We start from the raw sequence: 17092 nt of genomic DNA on the forward strand, positions 1-17092 counted from the left end.
AGCTTCCAGGGATGGAGGCAGAGCTGGACATGGCCTGGGGGTTCAACCCTCCAGCCCCAGCACCTGGGCCAGCAGAGCCTTCCTCATGTTTACCCGTGGGAGAGGAGGGAAAGGATTTCTCCTATCCCATCCCCAGATTGGGTTCTAGGACTATAAATCCCTGCCTCTGTGCCAGGATGTCTCAAGGATAAATATGTGAGCTGTAGTGGGTATTAGTGGTGGGAAGCACACAGCACGGAGGATCTGGCATGGCTCTGCTCCTGTGCCTGCCATCCTCAGGGACTCATGTGAACTCCTAAAAACACGTGGCAGAATTCCTGCCACTGAGGATGCTGCAGGTCACCTGGAACACGAAACAGCAGTGGGCTGGAAGATGTTCCTGGGGATGTAATTCACCTTAATGAGCAAATACCCTGAGCCTATCAGCGCCCACATTGCCCCACTTTTTATCTTCACGTATTTCACAGGAGTGCAGAATTTGATCCATCACACCAAGCTTCTTGCACTGCATAATTAAATATAGGGAGCATTAAGCAACACTTTTGGCAACTCCTCTGGTGAAGTTTTCCAGTAAAACCTATCAGTGGCCCTGAGCACTTTGGGAAATAATAATGATAATAATAATAAAGAAGCAGCAGAGGCAGTGGAGTTTTACAGACTCCCAATGCACAAGAAACCATTTTATTTAAAAACAATGCATTCAGTACCGGGTTATGGCACACGAGTCAATGCTGCAGGCACACCCAGCACGGGCTCCCAGGGGAGCTGCCCAGCCCGCTGCCCCCGCGGGACGTGGCACGGTCACGGGCAGCCGGGGCACCCGGAGCTGTGCAGGCAGGCTCAGCCCGGGCTGGGCACGCACAGCCCGTGCCAGCGCCAGCCCTGCCACCAGGCTCTCCGTGCTGCTGAGGCTGCAGCAGCTCCTTCCCAGCGCCCACCTGAGAGCTGCCCGGCCCTTTGTGAACGTCAGCCATAGGAAAATAAACAGTGCTTTTGGTATGGCCCTTACTAACGAACCCTTTATTACAATTATGGCATCTTTTTTTTTTTTTTGTAATATTTATATTTTTTTATCGAAAACAACTCCATCAGGCATTGAACTGTAGAGCCATTGAAATAAAGACACATTCATTTACAGAAAACCTGCTTTTTCCTATTTGCCCTGTTTTTGCAGCCTCCATTCACAGTCACTCTGTTTCACAAACTCTTGCTTTTTGGCTTGGCCTTACAATTAAACCTGGTAGCCAAATGCCTGTTTTCACATGCCTTGCTACCATTCACCGAGGAGATGCAAGCAACAAAAATAGAGACCCAAGATGTATAAAAGAAGAGAGGACACGTGTATTCCCAATCCTATGTACACCCCCAGCACCTTGGCACCCATCCTGCTGGCAAAGGGCTGGAGAGGGATGTGGCTGCCCCTGGACACTGAGCAGCCCAGGGCCAAGCAGGGTCTCCCAATGGAGGGAGCTGCTCTGGAGGGCTTCTCTGGATTTTGGAGCCTCAAATGTTTTGTACTTACAGGTATTGATCACGCTGCATTAGCTCTGTTGGCTTGTCTAGACATTCAGTCATGGGAAGGAGAGTTCTCCCTGAACCATCAGGAATTCATGCAGGAAGGTTTGGGGCCAAAGAGAGGGAAGGAAGAGGCCAGCTGAGGTGATGCCACTGGCTGTCCTGAGCAGGGAGGGCAGCCCCCAGCACCTTGTAAATAACAATTAAATAAATAATAAAATACTTGCTCAGTAGTGCAAAGGCATTTCTGCTGGACAGAGGCAGCCCAAAGAGCCTCTCCTCCTCAGGCACTGTCTTCTCCATCCCCTGCCATCCTCACCTCTCCCTCAGACCCCACCTGGCAAAACAAAAGCTGTGCACTTTGAGATGCTTTTCCACCTTGCAAAAGAATATTGATACTAAGAAGCAATTTACTTTGGGCTGTGCTGTGCCATCGATCACGGGGCAGAACTCCCCATTAAAATCAATGATTCTGAAATGTTCAATGTGGGTCTGGAGCATCGATGGGGCGTTTTGCTCAAAAATCAATGATGTAATATGGCGTTCTGTCAATAATTTTTCTGTATTCCCATTTCCAAATATTTGCAGTCAGTTTTGTGCTTCCTTCTCTGCTCTTTGTGCTTTTGTAAAGTTCTGGTGGTGATGCCAGGGCTGTGCCCAGGGGGTTGTGCCCCTCTCCAGGACTATGGGAGGTTCCAGAAACTGTGTGGAGCCCACTGTCCCTGCTTTCATGCCAACATAATGATAACAGTTCCCATTTCTTTAATTTGCTGATGAGAAATTATGGTCCCCACAGGAAACTGGTAAAAAGCCTCTTGATAAAAATGTCTGGTGTTCAGACAAGCCAACAAGAGTAATTTGGGGCTGGGGGTGACCCTTCTGCTCCAGTGGGTTTAGAGTTGCTGGGCACTGCTTTAGCATGGACCCCAGTGCCCATGGAAAACAATATCAGAAATTATTCATTCCTGCACTTCACTAATGACCGGTGCAGAGCTCTTCTTTCCCTGTGCAATTTCTGGTTTGGGGCTAAACAATCTGTGTGCTCCAGCATGTGGAGCAGGGTCCCTGCAGGCTCTGCTGGGACCAGGGCTGCCCAGCCACTGCCAGCCCCACGGTTCCCAGAGCTGTGACCCCACAGCCCTTGCTGGCACTGGGGGACTCAGTGCAGCACTGGGGCATCACCACCGCACCCCTGTGACTCCAGGAGCACAGGCACTCGAGCTGGACCCTGCTGAGCAAGTGTGAGGAGCACAGGACGGCCCAGAGCCCCAGGAACAGTGCCTGGGGCAGCTCTGGACATGGGGCAGCTGCGGGGACCCCACAGCCCTACACAGCCTTTGGAAAAGCAGAGCTGGGGAATGTGGGATAATTCAAGGGGAGGAGAAAGCCAGCGGCTCCTGTTCCACCCCGGGGTGTGGGGGAGAACCCTTCTGGCTGCAGGGCCACAGTGGGCACTAGGCCATGCCTGGGTGTTGTGCTGGAGATCTCCTCCTCATCTCCTATGTCTGACCACAGGCAAAGAAGCTAAGAAAAATCAACCTGTGCCATTTTAAATACTGGATTTTGCATCTTCTTTCATTGTGGGGTCAGTTCTCACTCACAACAGTAAAGTAAAAAATTGTTAAGTACTTGCCAGCATACTCATAAGAAACCCAGTTACTTCCCAGGCTCCTTTATCCTGAGACATAATGGCCAACACTTCCCAGCTGTAAGTGACCCTGTTTTTTGTCCTGTCCCCAAACAGATGGATTTCCTGTGGTGCCAAGGAAATGTCTGCCCTGTCTGCCTTGGGTGCTGCTGGTGATGGGAAAATGGGGACACTGCTCCAGCTGTCTGACTGGTGAGTTGGAGACATAAATGGGGGAATTTGGTCGTGGCATTTCTTCTTCCCTGCACTCCAGCTCTGCTCGCTTCCTTCCCTACAAAAAACTGGTTTTTAAACATCCCAGCACCTGGCTTCCATTTTTGCCCATGCTGCCCAAGCAGGGGTATGGGGTTTGGGGCTTTTCTCACCAAAGAGGTCTCCAGAGAAGCCTAATTGCATGAATTGTGGTGGTTCAACTGTAAAATCAAATGGCAGAATGGTATCAGATGGATGGGAATGAACATGCCTCCGTCTGTCTAGTCTGGACTAGGATCTGTCCCGAAAAGAATTAAAACACTGAAGTATTCCAAGAGTGATATAAACACCTAGCTAAGGTATGAGCCACTTTGTGACCTTCTTCTTGTTATTCTTTAAAAAATGTAAAATTCAGTAAATAGGAAATACCCAAGCGGCGGAGGTCAGGATCCACACCGAGGAACTCGCGTGTGCCGACGCGCTGGAGCCCCGAGTGCCTTCCTCCATGGCCAGGCCACGCTGAGCTATGGACAGCAACAGATACAAAAGAAGCAAAACCTCTTAAAAGTAGCATTTCTAGCTCTAATGGGAAGGAGCAATGAAATTATTTAGGGTGTTTAGCAGAACGCTAAAATATGAACAGATATTAAAACAGACTGAGCGGCTCGTCTAGAAATGCAGAATGTTTCAACTTTGCAGCTGCACAAATCGCATCCACAGAACATGATAAAAGCTTCTGCACCGCTAAATATGCTGAAACCCTTGGATGAGCAGTAGCTAAAAAGCATCTTTAATTATGGAAAAGATTCTAGGGTGGGTTTGTTTCCTTTTTAGAATTCTATCTGAAGAATGTTTAATTTGGTTTTGGGCACTTTTTTAGACAATTGTTTGGCACTTCGAGATTTAGGTTCTTAGGCACAATGCGACAAGGTGAGTTTGGCCAGTCCTTCACCGTGCATCCTGTAGAGCAGCTGGAACTCTGCAGGCAGCTGGTGGGACTCCTGCCACTTGGTGGTGAACTTGGTTCCCTTCTTGTCGTAGTAGTGGTAGGGGAGGTCCTCCCGCGTGTTGGGGTCGAAGGCGAAGGGCCAGAAGCCGTAGAGGTGGATCTCGTCGCAGATGGCCGAAGCCAGCGTGTACATGAGGATGCCCGTGCTCAGCCTCTTTGGGGACAGGTGCTTGTTCCTCCAGTACCTGTGGAGACACGGGCGTGACTCTCAGTCTGCTCAGAAGCTACTGGAACTTCAGAACAGCAACCACAAAACCTCAGCGCCTCTGACAACAATGTGCCTCCCACATCAGGCTGGAAAAATCAGTTAGGAGATGCATTTGTACAAAGAGATGTATTTGGCCATTAAATGCAAGGCAAGCCCACCCACCTGTTAACGTGCTGCATGATGTTTCCTGGCCAAGCCAGCTGGACCTTCAGCTGCCCTCTGTGCTCAACGAAGAAGTCAACCAGTGTTCTCGTGACCGTCGCCGACGTGTGGAAGAAAAAAGCGGGGATCCAAAGAATGGCCCCATCGAGCTTTTTCAAACTTAAAAAGAAGTTGTTGCGATCCTGAATGGTCAAGAGGTTGTTGTAATACTTCTCCAGGATGCTGGGGTTGAAGGTGGTGAGGTTGGTTTTCCTTCCAACATCTTTCTGGAAAGCCTCAGTTGGAGCAAAATTGCAGCGAAAGACAAAATCCGACTTATCGATTTCCTGCCCGCACTGGCTGCCAGTCAGGATCCCGCTGTTGCCGACCACGGCGCAGATGTTGTAGTGCTTGTTCTGGATGGGAGACACGTCGGGAAGCAGAGACCTGAAGTTGTTGCTGATGGAGAAGACATACTTATGGCTGGAGTAATCGTAGTGCATCAGCTGCCCGATCCGAACGCTGCTCTTGACCAGAGAAAAGTTTTTGATGACGTCAACGTGCTGAAGGATTTCTTGCCTAAAACAAGAGCAAAATAACAGAAAACATGGAGTCCTGATTCCCCTTTTTTGCAGTGGATTTGTTTTCCACCTAGACTTACATTTTTCCCTTTTTTTTTTAAAGTGTACTGAAATAGTTTCCTGATCAACATGGTGCAGTGGCTTTAAAATCAATATAAATAGGTGGGAATGAGGGAGCTGGCTGCTCACCTAGAGCTCCACTTGGATTTACCAGCTGCTCTCTACTGGTGCCAGCTCAGGCTGTGCCTGTGCCTCTTGGAATAGTGTCAGGATTAAAATATGGGATTAGGACAAGGGGTGCAGCTCCCATTGCACCCCCAGTCACCCAGCACTGCATCGCCCTGTCTGGGCTGTGACACAGGGTGAGAACAGCTTTCTCCTGGGGCTGTGTGTGCCTCTCATTCCTGCTGCAGCCACAAGGCACGTGAAATAAACCCAGGACAGATATCCAACTGAATTAACAGGAGACAATTTATATATATCTATATTTCTGTTTATGTTTTCATTAACAAGCTTCCCATCACAAAACCAAGCGACAGTCACTGTCTCCATCTCTGCAAATAGAGTTCCTTAATTCATATTTGGGCAAGCACAGCAGCACTTTTAGGAGGGTTATTAGGGATACTTACAAAGCAAACAAAACCAACCCTGCTTGGGAATTTCCCTCGCAGGGCATAAAATTAGAAACTGAATAGGACTTTATTTACTTATGTTTATGGAAAACAAACAACCATTCCTCCAGCTCACATCCTCCAATGTCTGAGCATTAATGGAGTCCCACTGGGTGCCCTAATTATGGGTTCTGGCTGACGGACAAGTGCAAAGGCCTCAGCTAAAATCATCAGAGGGGTGGCACGGGAACAGCCCTATGGAGCTGCTGGTGCCAGCGATGGAGCAACACTGGGGGCGGCCACTGTCACACAGCCTGGGGGTCCTGGGGAGAAGGTGGGACTAAGTGCCACCTCCTCTCTGTACCCACGGCTGCTGAGGGCAGTGTGGCAGCACTGGAAGGGAGTTACTTGTCCTGCTGCCCTTGGACCGTGGCCTGAAGGAAGGAGAAAAGCCCAAACCCTGCTCTGAGCGGTGCGGAGCACCTGCACAGAGCCAGATTCCTGCTCCCCAGGTGGGACCCGTGAGCAGAGCCACCAGCAGGCATCTGTCAGGACAAAACGACTGTCCAAGGTGGCAGTAGCTGTCTTAAACGGCTACATGGTTTTATTGTCCTTTATAGAAATGCTGGATCTGTGTAACCAGCAAACAGAGGTATGTATAGAGTACAGAGCTCTGTGCCTGCCCCCGCAGCTGCAGGCAGCAGCAGCCCTGCACTTGCTCAGAGCTGCCAGCAGCTGGGAAGTTTCTGTGTGCCTCTGGCCTCCATGAACACAGCCCTTCACGGCTGTGACAGGCCAAAGGGTTTCCACTCCTAAAGCACAGCTATTTATCCTGGAGCAGTGACAATTCCACCTGCACGCCAGGAAACTGGGTCACGTCCCAGTGCAATGATGTGCCTTGCAGCCTGGTGTCCTGCTCTGAAATAATCAAGTCTTTGGGGAAGGACAGCTGCAAGTGTCTGGGGAAAAGCTCTGGCTCAGCCTTTGTCTGCTCCTCGGATCTGGGGGTGCTCAGCACTCCCTCAGCTGCCCGTGGGCAGGGCACAGCCGGGCTGTGCCCAGCTCCCTGCTCACCTCTGGTGGGCGAAGGCGCTCCGGTTGAACACCCACTTGGAGGGCTTGTCCTGCAGCTCCTGGCCCAGGGAGTTGGTGATGGGCACGAACGAGGGGTCCAGGAACTTCAGTGCAAACTGGGACCTGGAGGCGGGCACAGACACCAAAACGTGTACACACGTGGGGACACATGGGGACACAGGGACATGGGGACACATGGAGACACAGAGACATGGGGACACATGGAGGCACAGGGACAGCAACTTCAACACATGAGGACACATGGAGACACAGAGACAGCAACTTACACACATGGGGACACATGGAGACACAGGGACATGGAGACACAGAGACAGCAACTTACACACATGGGGACACATGGAGACACAGGGACATGGAGACACAGAGACAGCAACTTACACACATGGGGACACATGGAGACACAGGGACATGGAGACACAGAGACAGCAACTTACACACATGGGGACACATGGAGACACAGGGACATGGAGACACAGAGACAGCAACTTACACACACGGGGACACACAGAAACACAGGGACATGGGGACACATGGAGACGCAGAGACATGGGGACACACAGAGACAGAAACAGCAACTTACACACATGGGGACATCCATGCACACACACAGGGACACATGGAGGTACAGAGACAGCAACTTAACACATGGAGACATCTGTGCACAGACATGGAGACACATGGAGACACAGAGACAGCAACTTACACCCATGGGGACATCCATGCACAGACATGAAGACACATGGAGACACAGAGACAGCAACTTACACCCATGGGGACACACAGAGACACAGGGACAGCAACTTACACACATGGAGACACACGGAGATACAGACGCATGGAGACACAGAGACAGCCATGTACACACATGGGGACACACGGAAGCATAGAGATACATGGAGACCCACCCACACACACGGAAACACCCGTGTGCAGACATGGGGACACATGGAGACACCCACACACACACATGGAGACAGACACCCGTGCACACACACGGACACCCGTGTGCAGACATGGGGACACATGGAGACACCCACCCACGCACACACACGGAGACACACAGACACATCCATGCAGCACACGTGAGGACGCCCACGCAGACACAGCGATACCCACACAAGGCACACACAAGGCACACACAGGGCACACACAAGGCACACGCAGACCCCCCCCAGCCCCGGCCGGACCCGCAGCCCGTTACCGGCCGCCATCAGCACCACGGAGAGCGCCGGGCGCCGCCGGGGCCGCGCCGCTCCGGGTCCCCCCCGCCCGCCCCGGGCCGCCGCTGCCGCCGCTGCCGGCTGTGCCCGGCCCCGCTGCCGCGTCCCCCCGCCGGGCCGGGCCGGGCCGGGCCGGGCCGGGCCGCGCTCACCGGAATCCCGCGTGGAACATGTACATGCGGGGCCCGGCGGCGCGGGGCGCCCCGAAGATGTTGTCCTTCTTGAGCGAGACGTAGCTGATGAGGGACAGGATGAGCAGCGCCACGCTGAGCATGACGAGCCCCAGCACGCTGGCCAGCCGCACCATCTTGCAGCTCCGCATGCCGGAGGCGGCCCCGCGGCTGGGCGGGTGCGGGGCGGCCGCGCCGCTGCTCTGGGGGCGGCGGCGGGGCCGGGGCCGGGCCGGCTCCGCCGCGCTCGCGGGAAAATGGAGGCACGGCCCGCCGAAATGGCAGCCGCGAGCGCCCGCACGGCCCCGCTCGGCCCCGCACGGCCCCGCACGGCGCCCCGCGCCGCGGCAGCGCGGCCCGGGGACCCCCGGCAGGCCCTGTGCCGGCCCCGGCCCCGCGTGCCCACCAACACCGGCTTCCCCTCCACGTCCCCAGTGTGCCCTCTAAAGCCCCAGTGCCCCCCAAGGGCCCCGGGGCTGCTCCGCAGCAGTTCCCTCCCCAGCGTGCCCACCCTGATGTCCCCAGTGCTCCCCCAGCAACCCTGAGGCGGCCAGACCACCCTCCCCACTGCCTTGGGGTGCCCAAGTGACCCCCCAAAGGCCTTGTGTGGCCCAGCCTGGCAGCCACAGGGACCCCATGGAGCCCCCAAATATGTGTGAGGGCTGAGCATGGGGACCCTGTGCCTCTGCTGGGGACCCTGTGTGTCTGCTGGGGACCCTGTGTGTCTGCTGGGGACCCTGTGCTTCTGGGAACCCTGTGTGTCTGCTGGGGACCCTGTGCTTCTGGGAACCCTGTGCCTCTGCTAGGGACCCTGTGCCTCTGCTGGGGACCCTGTGCCTCTGCTGGGAACCCTGTGCCTCTGCTAGGGACCCTGTGCCTCTGCTGGGGACCCTGTGCCTCTGCTAGGGACCCTGTGCCTCTGCTGGGGACCCTGTGTGCCTGCTGGGGACCCTGTGCCTCTGCTGGGGACCCTGTGCCTCTGGGGACCCTGTGCTTCTGGGGACCCTGTGTCTCTGCTAGGGACTCTGTTCCTCTGCTGGGGACCCTGTGTGTCTGCTGGGGACCCTGTGTGTCTGCTGGGGACCCTGTGTCTCTGCTAGGGACTCTGTTCCTCTGCCGGGGACCCTGTGTGTCTGCTGGGGACCCTGTGCCTCTGCCTGGGACCCTGTGTGTCTGCTGGGGACCCTGTGCTTCTGGGGACCCTGTGCCTCTGCCGGGGACCCTGTGTGTCTGCTGGGGACCCTGTGTCTCTGCTAGGGACCCTGTGCCTCTGCTAGGGACCCTGTGTGTCTGCTGGGGACCCTGTGCTTCTGGGAACCCTGTGTGTCTGCTGGGGACCCTGTGTGTCTGCTGGGGACCCTGTGCCTCTGCTAGGGACTCTGTTCCTCTGCCGGGGACCCTGTGTGTCTGCTGGGGACCCTGTGTGCCTGCTGGGGACCCTGTGTGTCTGCTGGGGACCCTGTGCTTCTGGGAACCCTGTGTCTCTGCTGGGGACCCTGTGCCTCTGCTGGAGACCCGTTCCTCTGTTGGGGGACCATGTCTGGGTGGGTGCACGGCATGCCCACTCCCATTGATTTCCCTGTGACACCGTGGATCCCAGGTGGCATGTATGGAGCTGTTGGAGCCTGTGCTGGGCAGTGCATGCCCTGAGCTGGCTCACAAGATCCCTCGCTCTTTAAAAGCCTGGTGTTTGGAGCACGGGTCATTGAACTGCCCCCCAAACCGCAGAGCAAATCCCGTGTGAGCTCCAAGAGAGCCTTCTGCACTCCCAGGGATGCCTCTCATGAACGAGACCCCTGCGTGCTGCAGCACTCTCAGTGTTTCTTCAAACTCCATTTTTCCCCTCACAAAGGTCCCCCCCCAGCCCACTCTGCCTCCAAGCCCCGAGTTCACTGAAGTGCCTCATAAATAATAGATGCTGTCTTTGTAGCCCCGTCCTTGCTCTGGGCTATTTCCTACTGCTCTCCACGCACGGAGCTCTCTTTGAAGAGCAGGAACACGAGGAGCTGGCAGGGCTGGGGTTTGCATCAGCGTGGTTCTTCCTCCTGCAGTGGGAGTTGGGCCTGGGGTCTATATCCCACTGCTGCGGGATGCCTGTGGCTTTAGTGGAGAGAGAAAAGGCTGGGAATGCAGGAAATAGCAGAGGTTTGACACAGGACAGAGGCATTTTTTGTGGCTGCCACCTGATGTCTGTCACTGTCCGTCCAGTGCATGGTGTCCCCAGCTTCAACATGGATGGTGCTGTCCCAGAGAAACCCAAGGCTTCCCAGGATAAACCAACTGCAGGCTTGTGCTTTAAATATTTCAGAAATCAGTTCTATAACATTTCATGTTGCCTCCTGTAATTTCTGACCTTGAGTCCTGGGGGCAGGAACAAACCCCAGAGTACGATTGTGCAGCCCTGGTGTCACAGTCCTGTCCATTCTCCTGGCTTTTCTCTTACAGGAGAGTTCACAGCTGCTGCACTGGGAGAGACCATTCAGTTCCAAGGCCCTGCCATGGACACCTTCCTCTGGACCAGGTTGCTCCAGCCCCCATCCAAGAGAAGCAGCACTACTGCAGTGTCACCACTTTTGGGGACAGCTCAGCTGGAGCAAGGACACTGATGGCACTTTGATCCTGTGTTTGGACCCATTTTCCCCCTGACTCTGCCCATGAAAAAAAGAGATTTGGGAGGACCTCAAGAAGGTATTTTTGTAAGAAATGTTTAAACCCTGCCGTGTGCTGCAGCCTCTCCCCTGACCCTCAGTGAGCTCCAGCCCCACCAACAAGTTGCAGTGGAAACAAAGGCAGTTCTTGCTTCAGATTCTTCAGAGATAGCAATATGTCAGGAGCCCCTGGAGAGGCCGAAAGTAAATGAATCAGTGCTAGAAAGTGAAGGATATCATCCGTGCTGAATGGTGAAAAGGAGTCCTGAACAGTATCTTCATTGATTTTCCTGTAATTGACACAGAGCTCGGCTCGCCGCAGGCTGCGGCAGGAGCGGGGAGGCCCAGGTACTGCTCCTGCCTCAATTAGGCAGCTCGGGGCTGGGAGGGGCACAGGGAGCTCTGCAAGCAGCCCTGAGGACAAGGGGCAGCTTGGAAGGACGTGTCCCAGGCTGTCAGCAGCCTCTCATCAGTCCTGGGACAGCCCCAGGAGCACCGAGCCCTCAGCTGGTGAGAAACACCTCCCTAAAGTCAGGGACATCCAGCAGTGGCATGGCAGGGAACGTGGTTAGCTGAGCTCTGAGGCTCCCCAAGGAGAAATGTGTGAAACCCCTCGGCTGGGCAGCAGGGCAGACCCCGCTGGCAGGGCACCCATGGGCAGAGTCCCTGGCTGCAGGGGTGGCACTGCAGCAGGGATGGTCCCATCGAGGAGAGGCACCACACAAAGGGATCCAGGAGCATCCATCACTTCACAGCCCAGCAGAGGAACCCCCTGTCAGGTTAGGAAAGGTTCCCGCTTTTGACTTATTCATGCAAAAGGTACATGGTCTTTATATCAGCACAGGAAACTTGTGCTTTGAAGATTTGCCCCCACTGCAATCCACTTTTTCCAGGCTATCTTTGCAATTTCCCTCCCTCCTTTGAAGCTGGCGTTTGGGGTCTCCAAGCATAAGGGGGTCTCGCTCTGCCTCACAGCTCTCCAAGTGCTTTTAAAGTCTCTTTAAAACCAGGTGCTTGTCAGCCTGCTGGGGTGTGAAAATCCATGAATTTATTACCGCGGGCATTCTCCCTCCTCGGCTGCTGGATTTGCTTGGACTGTAAAGGTATTCCCGGGGGAAGGGTGTGAGGAGTGAGCTCCGGCCACCCCGCAGGGCTCGGGAACCATCACACCCCAGCCCTTAGGGCAGTGGGAGCAGAAAGGGAGGCAGGAGCCAGCTGCAAACAGGGAGGGCACGGAGGGGACACTGCCGGGCGTGCCGGGGGCCAGGCTGGAACCAGGTGGGATCCCAGTGGGACCCGTGCACAACCAGGTGGGACTGCAGTGGGACCCTGGCAGGAGCCAGGCGGGATCCAGGAGGGTCCAGGCAGGAGCCAGGCGGGATCCAGGAGGGGTCCAGGCGGGACCTCGCCCGCCTGAGCCCCGCGGTTTCCCTGAGTCACTCCCTGCCTGCCCGGAGCCCCGCGTTCCTGCTGATGCAGCGCCGGGGTCACTAAATGCTTTGTTGAACGCCTGCCCGCGTGTGCCTAAGTGCTTTCAGCCTGGGTGGCTGCTGAATCGGGTTTCCTGGGACAATTATTTTGAACATAAGTACCCAAAGTCTGCTCGAGTCCTTTTCTAAGTGCTTACGTTATTTTGTTTTAAAAACCTGGCGTTGCATCCTTATCCCTGTGGTCAGAGCCATCGTAGAGATGTGCTTATTTTAATTATATTTGGAAAAATGCTTGCTGGGCACAACGGGCACGTCTCTCCTCCTGACTCTAAAACTTCTCTCAGCCTGTGAGCTCTCACCCTTCTGGCAGTGCCAGGAGCCTGCCAAGCTCCAGGCATGGGGTCACATCCCATCAGGAATATTTGGGAATTCAGTCCCAAGCCTCAGTGGGAAACAGTGGGAATAATCCTGGTGTGCCCTTGAGGAGGGATTGGGGTGTGTGTTGCTACCTCCTCCACTCACTGCTGCTTTTAGTGCAGGTCCAGGGTTAGTTAAGCCAGGCCTGGCAAGGCTGGCAGCTGAAGGGGGTTCCTGGGGCTCAGGAGAACACAGACAGCTGCCTCTGGAACAGGGAAATTGCCAGTTCCCAGGTTATTATTCACTCTTCACCTGCTTAAACCACCATGATTTTACTAAAGGCTTCAGCATTTAAGCTCATCATTTCTTTTAATAGTTTGTTACCTTTTAAAACCACCCCACCACCTGCTCTGTTGCGCTGTGTTTATGTCTCCCGTGCCAATTGCTTCAGCTCCTTCCCAAGGAAACTGGAGGGATCCCAGAGTGGGGAGCCGGTTCCAGAGGCTCCTGAGTGTAGTGAAAAAAGCTGATGAGCCCAGGCTGGGGGCACCAGGGGCTGCGTGGCACTGCAGGGCTCATGGCACTGCAGGGGCTGTGTGGCACTGCAGGGCTCATGGCACTGCAGGGCTCGTGGCACTGCAGGGGCTGCGTGGCACTGCAGGGCTCATGGCACTGCAGGGCTCATGGCACTGCAGGGGCCCATGGCACTGCAGGGCTCGTGGCACTGCAGGGCTCGTGGCACTGCAGGGGCTGTGTGGCACTGCAGGGGCTGTGTGGCACTGCAGGGCTCATGGCACTGCAGGGCCCATGGCACTGCAGGGGCCCATGGCACTGCAGGGCTCGTGGCACTGCAGGGCTCGTGGCACTGCAGGGCTCATGGCACTGCAGGGGCTGTGTGGCACTGCAGGGCTCATGGCACTGCAGGGCTCGTGGCACTGCAGGGGCTGCGTGGCACTGCAGGGCTCATGGCACTGCAGGGCTCATGGCACTGCAGGGGCCCATGGCACTGCAGGGCTCGTGGCACTGCAGGGCTCGTGGCACTGCAGGGGCTGTGTGGCACTGCAGGGGCTGTGTGGCACTGCAGGGCTCATGGCACTGCAGGGCCCATGGCACTGCAGGGGCCCATGGCACTGCAGGGCTCGTGGCACTGCAGGGCTCGTGGCACTGCAGGGCCCATGGCACTGCAGGGGCCCATGGCACTGCAGGGCTCGTGGCACTGCAGGGGCTGCGTGGCACTGCAGGGCTCATGGCACTGCAGGGCTCATGGCACTGCAGGGCTCATGGCACTGCAGGGGCTGTGTGGCACTGCAGGGCTCGTGGCACTGCAGGGCCCATGGCACTGCAGGGGCCCATGGCACTGCAGGGCTCGTGGCACTGCAGGGGCTGCGTGGCACTGCAGGGCTCATGGCACTGCAGGGCTCATGGCACTGCAGGGGCTGTGTGGCACTGCAGGGCTCATGGCACTGCAGGGGCTGTGTGGCACTGCAGGACCCATGGCACTGCAGGGCTCATGGCACTGCAGGACCCATGGCACTGCAGGGCTCATGGCACTGCAGGGGCTGTGTGGCACTGCAGGGCTCATGGCACTGCAGGGGCTGTGTGGCACTGCAGGACCCATGGCACTGCAGGGCTCATGGCACTGCAGGACCCATGGCACTGCAGGGCTCATGGCACTGCAGGACTCATGGCACTGCAGGGGCTGTGTGGCACTGCAGGGGCTGTGTGGCACTGCTGCTGCCCAAGCTGCCGCCGTGCCCCCCCGGGCTGGCACACGGCCGATCCCTCGGGATGTGCCCGCCTGTCTGGGGCAGCCAGCCCACTGTGGGAGATCCCAGTGAAGGAGCTAAAGCTGGGAAGAGTGCAGAGAGATGAGTGGTGTGCATGCAGCTGAGCTTCCTGCAGATTACTCGTCTTCAGACCTAATCCTCCGCGCCGGGGAAAAACCCCAAATCTCTTCATTTTTTAATGGAGCGATTATCGCAGACTGCGGAATGATTGTGTAAAAATTAATCCTGGGGGATGAGATGAGGTTTGGAGCTGCACTGTGGTGCTGGCCAGAAGCTGGTAAACAAACCTTTCCCGCAGTGAGGGCACTAAGCTGCAGTGGCTCCCTTGTTTTCCCTGCTCCTTACCCAGGGCTCCGGCTGGGTGCAGGAGCAGCACAGCATGGCATGGCCAGAGATACCCACAGGCCCAGGTCCCCAGAGGCTTGCCAGGGCTTCCCTGAGGTGGGAGGGGACTGGGGGGGCTTTGGCAGGACAGCTGGGGACACGGCAGCGGCGGGACCGGGCCGGCACCCCCGGCTCCATGCTCAGGGCTCGGGTTCAAGAAGGTGCTCAGCCCAGCATTAGGAGAGCACCGTCCCCATCCCGCTGCCAAGCGTGATGGATCTGTAACTATTCTGAAGCCATCCATGAATATTGCATGTGGATCCACTTATTGGAGCCTCCCCTGCACGGCTGCCTGGGCCTGTCAGGAAATGCAAGCCAGGGAGGAATAGTTGGGGATCAGCCCTTTTGGTGCCAGCAGGAAAGGCTTGGGGGGGAGAGGCAGGGGCACTGCCAGGGAGGGGGCTCTGGGCTGATTTAAATCCCTGGAAGGGAACAGCACGTGGCTTTGGGGGAGCTGCCTGCTGGCAGAGCCCTGGGCAGGAGCAAAGGGACAGGGAGCACCAGCTCAGCCCTGGAGCCACTGCAGGGAGAGGTGACAGTGCCTTGAGCCCTGCTTGCAGGCTTCTGCCGTGTTTCTCAACCCCAAAGCAGAGGCAGGGCACCCAGCTGTGGTGGCAGAGCCCCGCTGGCACGCACACGGGATGAACAGGGGCAGAAGTGCCCGTGGAAAAGCAGCTCTGCAGTGGTTCACTCAGTCAGGAGCTGGGCATTAAGCTGGGTTAATTTTATGCATTAATCAACAGGAGAGGGAACGTTTTACTTTGCCTGCACGGCCGGCGTCCCTCCCTTTTACACCGCACGGCTCCAGTGATTTCATTAGGATCTGCCAGGCAGGAATGAGAGCGGAACTCGGCCCCCTGAATTAAGACGACTGTTGCTAAAGGCAGAATGATGGCAAATAATTAACCCTGTAAAAAAACCCACGCGATGCTGAGAAGGAGAAATACATAATTCAGGAATCAGGAGGCCGTGATGCAATATTAATTGCAGCCAGCATGTCTGAGCAGCATGGCACACGGTGAGCTCCTCTCAGAGCTGCTGGAGAGGCCAGCCCTGCTCTGATGCCAAGCAAGAGCCCAAAGCTGCATCTCTGGAAGGCACGGGGGGTCTGGGTGCACGTGGGGGCCCGGGGCGTGCTCAGGAGAGCCAGCAGGGAGCTGCTGTCTCCACTCCCAGAGCTCCACAGACACGCCGCTTCTGCTGGTGGAAGCTCGAGCAATTCCATTAATTAAAGTTCTAATTGTGCTAAGGGAGCTTTGACCTCCTAGGAGGACCCTTGCCCTTCTTTGCCAAGGAAATTGGATTATTCCTCCTAGTGCTGATTGTGAGAGCCTTCTCTGCTGCTAAAATATTCCCTCTGCTTCCCAATCAAATGACTTAAAAAGGCCAAAGACAGGACTTTTCACCAGCAATAGCAAACACAGCCATTTATTACAACAGACACAAGAAGCAGCACTTCCATGGGCAGTTTCTGGAGAAGGCTGTAAATGGATGCGAAGGGAAGGCCCACTTGTCCCTGGTGACACTTCAGGGGTTGGATACTGGGCTGTGGACTCCTCTGGACAGAAGAGGAACCAGAGCAACGCCCTGGAGATGGGGATGTGGGTCAGCCCAGGGCTGGCACAGCAGCAGGAGCAGCTGCATGATGTCAGGATGATTTCAGCCACAGCTGCATGCCTCTCGTGTTTATTTTCACCACAGGGAAGCTTCTTTACCCCGTTGGTTCCAATATTTTGCTCTCAGAGGCAGCTCCATGATGGTGGAAGGGAAAGACGGTGGTGAAAAATCAATTAGTGTTCATTTCCTATATCATTGGCATTACTGGCAAAGCTGGTAAGTTGTTTAACTGCTAGTAGGATAAAATGGTTTTCCTTGGCTCCCAGTTGCCTCCTGCTCTCAGGGAAATGGTGGAGGCTGTGTGCAGTGCAGGGTGCACACAAACCAGGGAGAAAATCCTCTCTGTGGCTCCAGGTCTCACCCTGTTTTCTGACATACCAGAGCACACCTTATTTTTATTTAGCCCTTGTATTTTGATATCTCACATTCTTAATTCAACCTTAGGGCTCTCCACTGCAGAGCAGGCCTAAAGCTGTCTG

The 17092-nt window shown here is 55.7% G+C and overlaps 1 protein-coding gene across 1 annotated transcript; it reads right to left on the minus strand.

Annotated features, from left to right (window-relative positions):
- Positions 1-646: 646 nt before the first annotated feature.
- LOC135289000 (alpha-N-acetylneuraminate alpha-2,8-sialyltransferase ST8SIA3) lies at positions 647-8656 on the minus strand. Its single transcript, XM_064402377.1, has 4 exons — positions 8373-8656; positions 6980-7102; positions 4735-5292; positions 647-4549 (listed from the first exon to the last, which is right to left on the minus strand). Exons 1-4 carry the CDS (start codon positions 8540-8542, stop codon positions 4267-4269), a joined length of 1134 nt encoding a protein of 377 aa, XP_064258447.1. The 5' UTR covers positions 8543-8656; the 3' UTR covers positions 647-4266.
- Between the last annotated feature and the right edge of the window lie 8436 nt (positions 8657-17092).

The sequence above is a fragment of the Passer domesticus genome, chromosome W, assembly GCF_036417665.1.
Source record: "Passer domesticus isolate bPasDom1 chromosome W, bPasDom1.hap1, whole genome shotgun sequence".
In the NCBI taxonomy this organism is placed as follows: Eukaryota; Metazoa; Chordata; class Aves; order Passeriformes; family Passeridae; genus Passer; species Passer domesticus.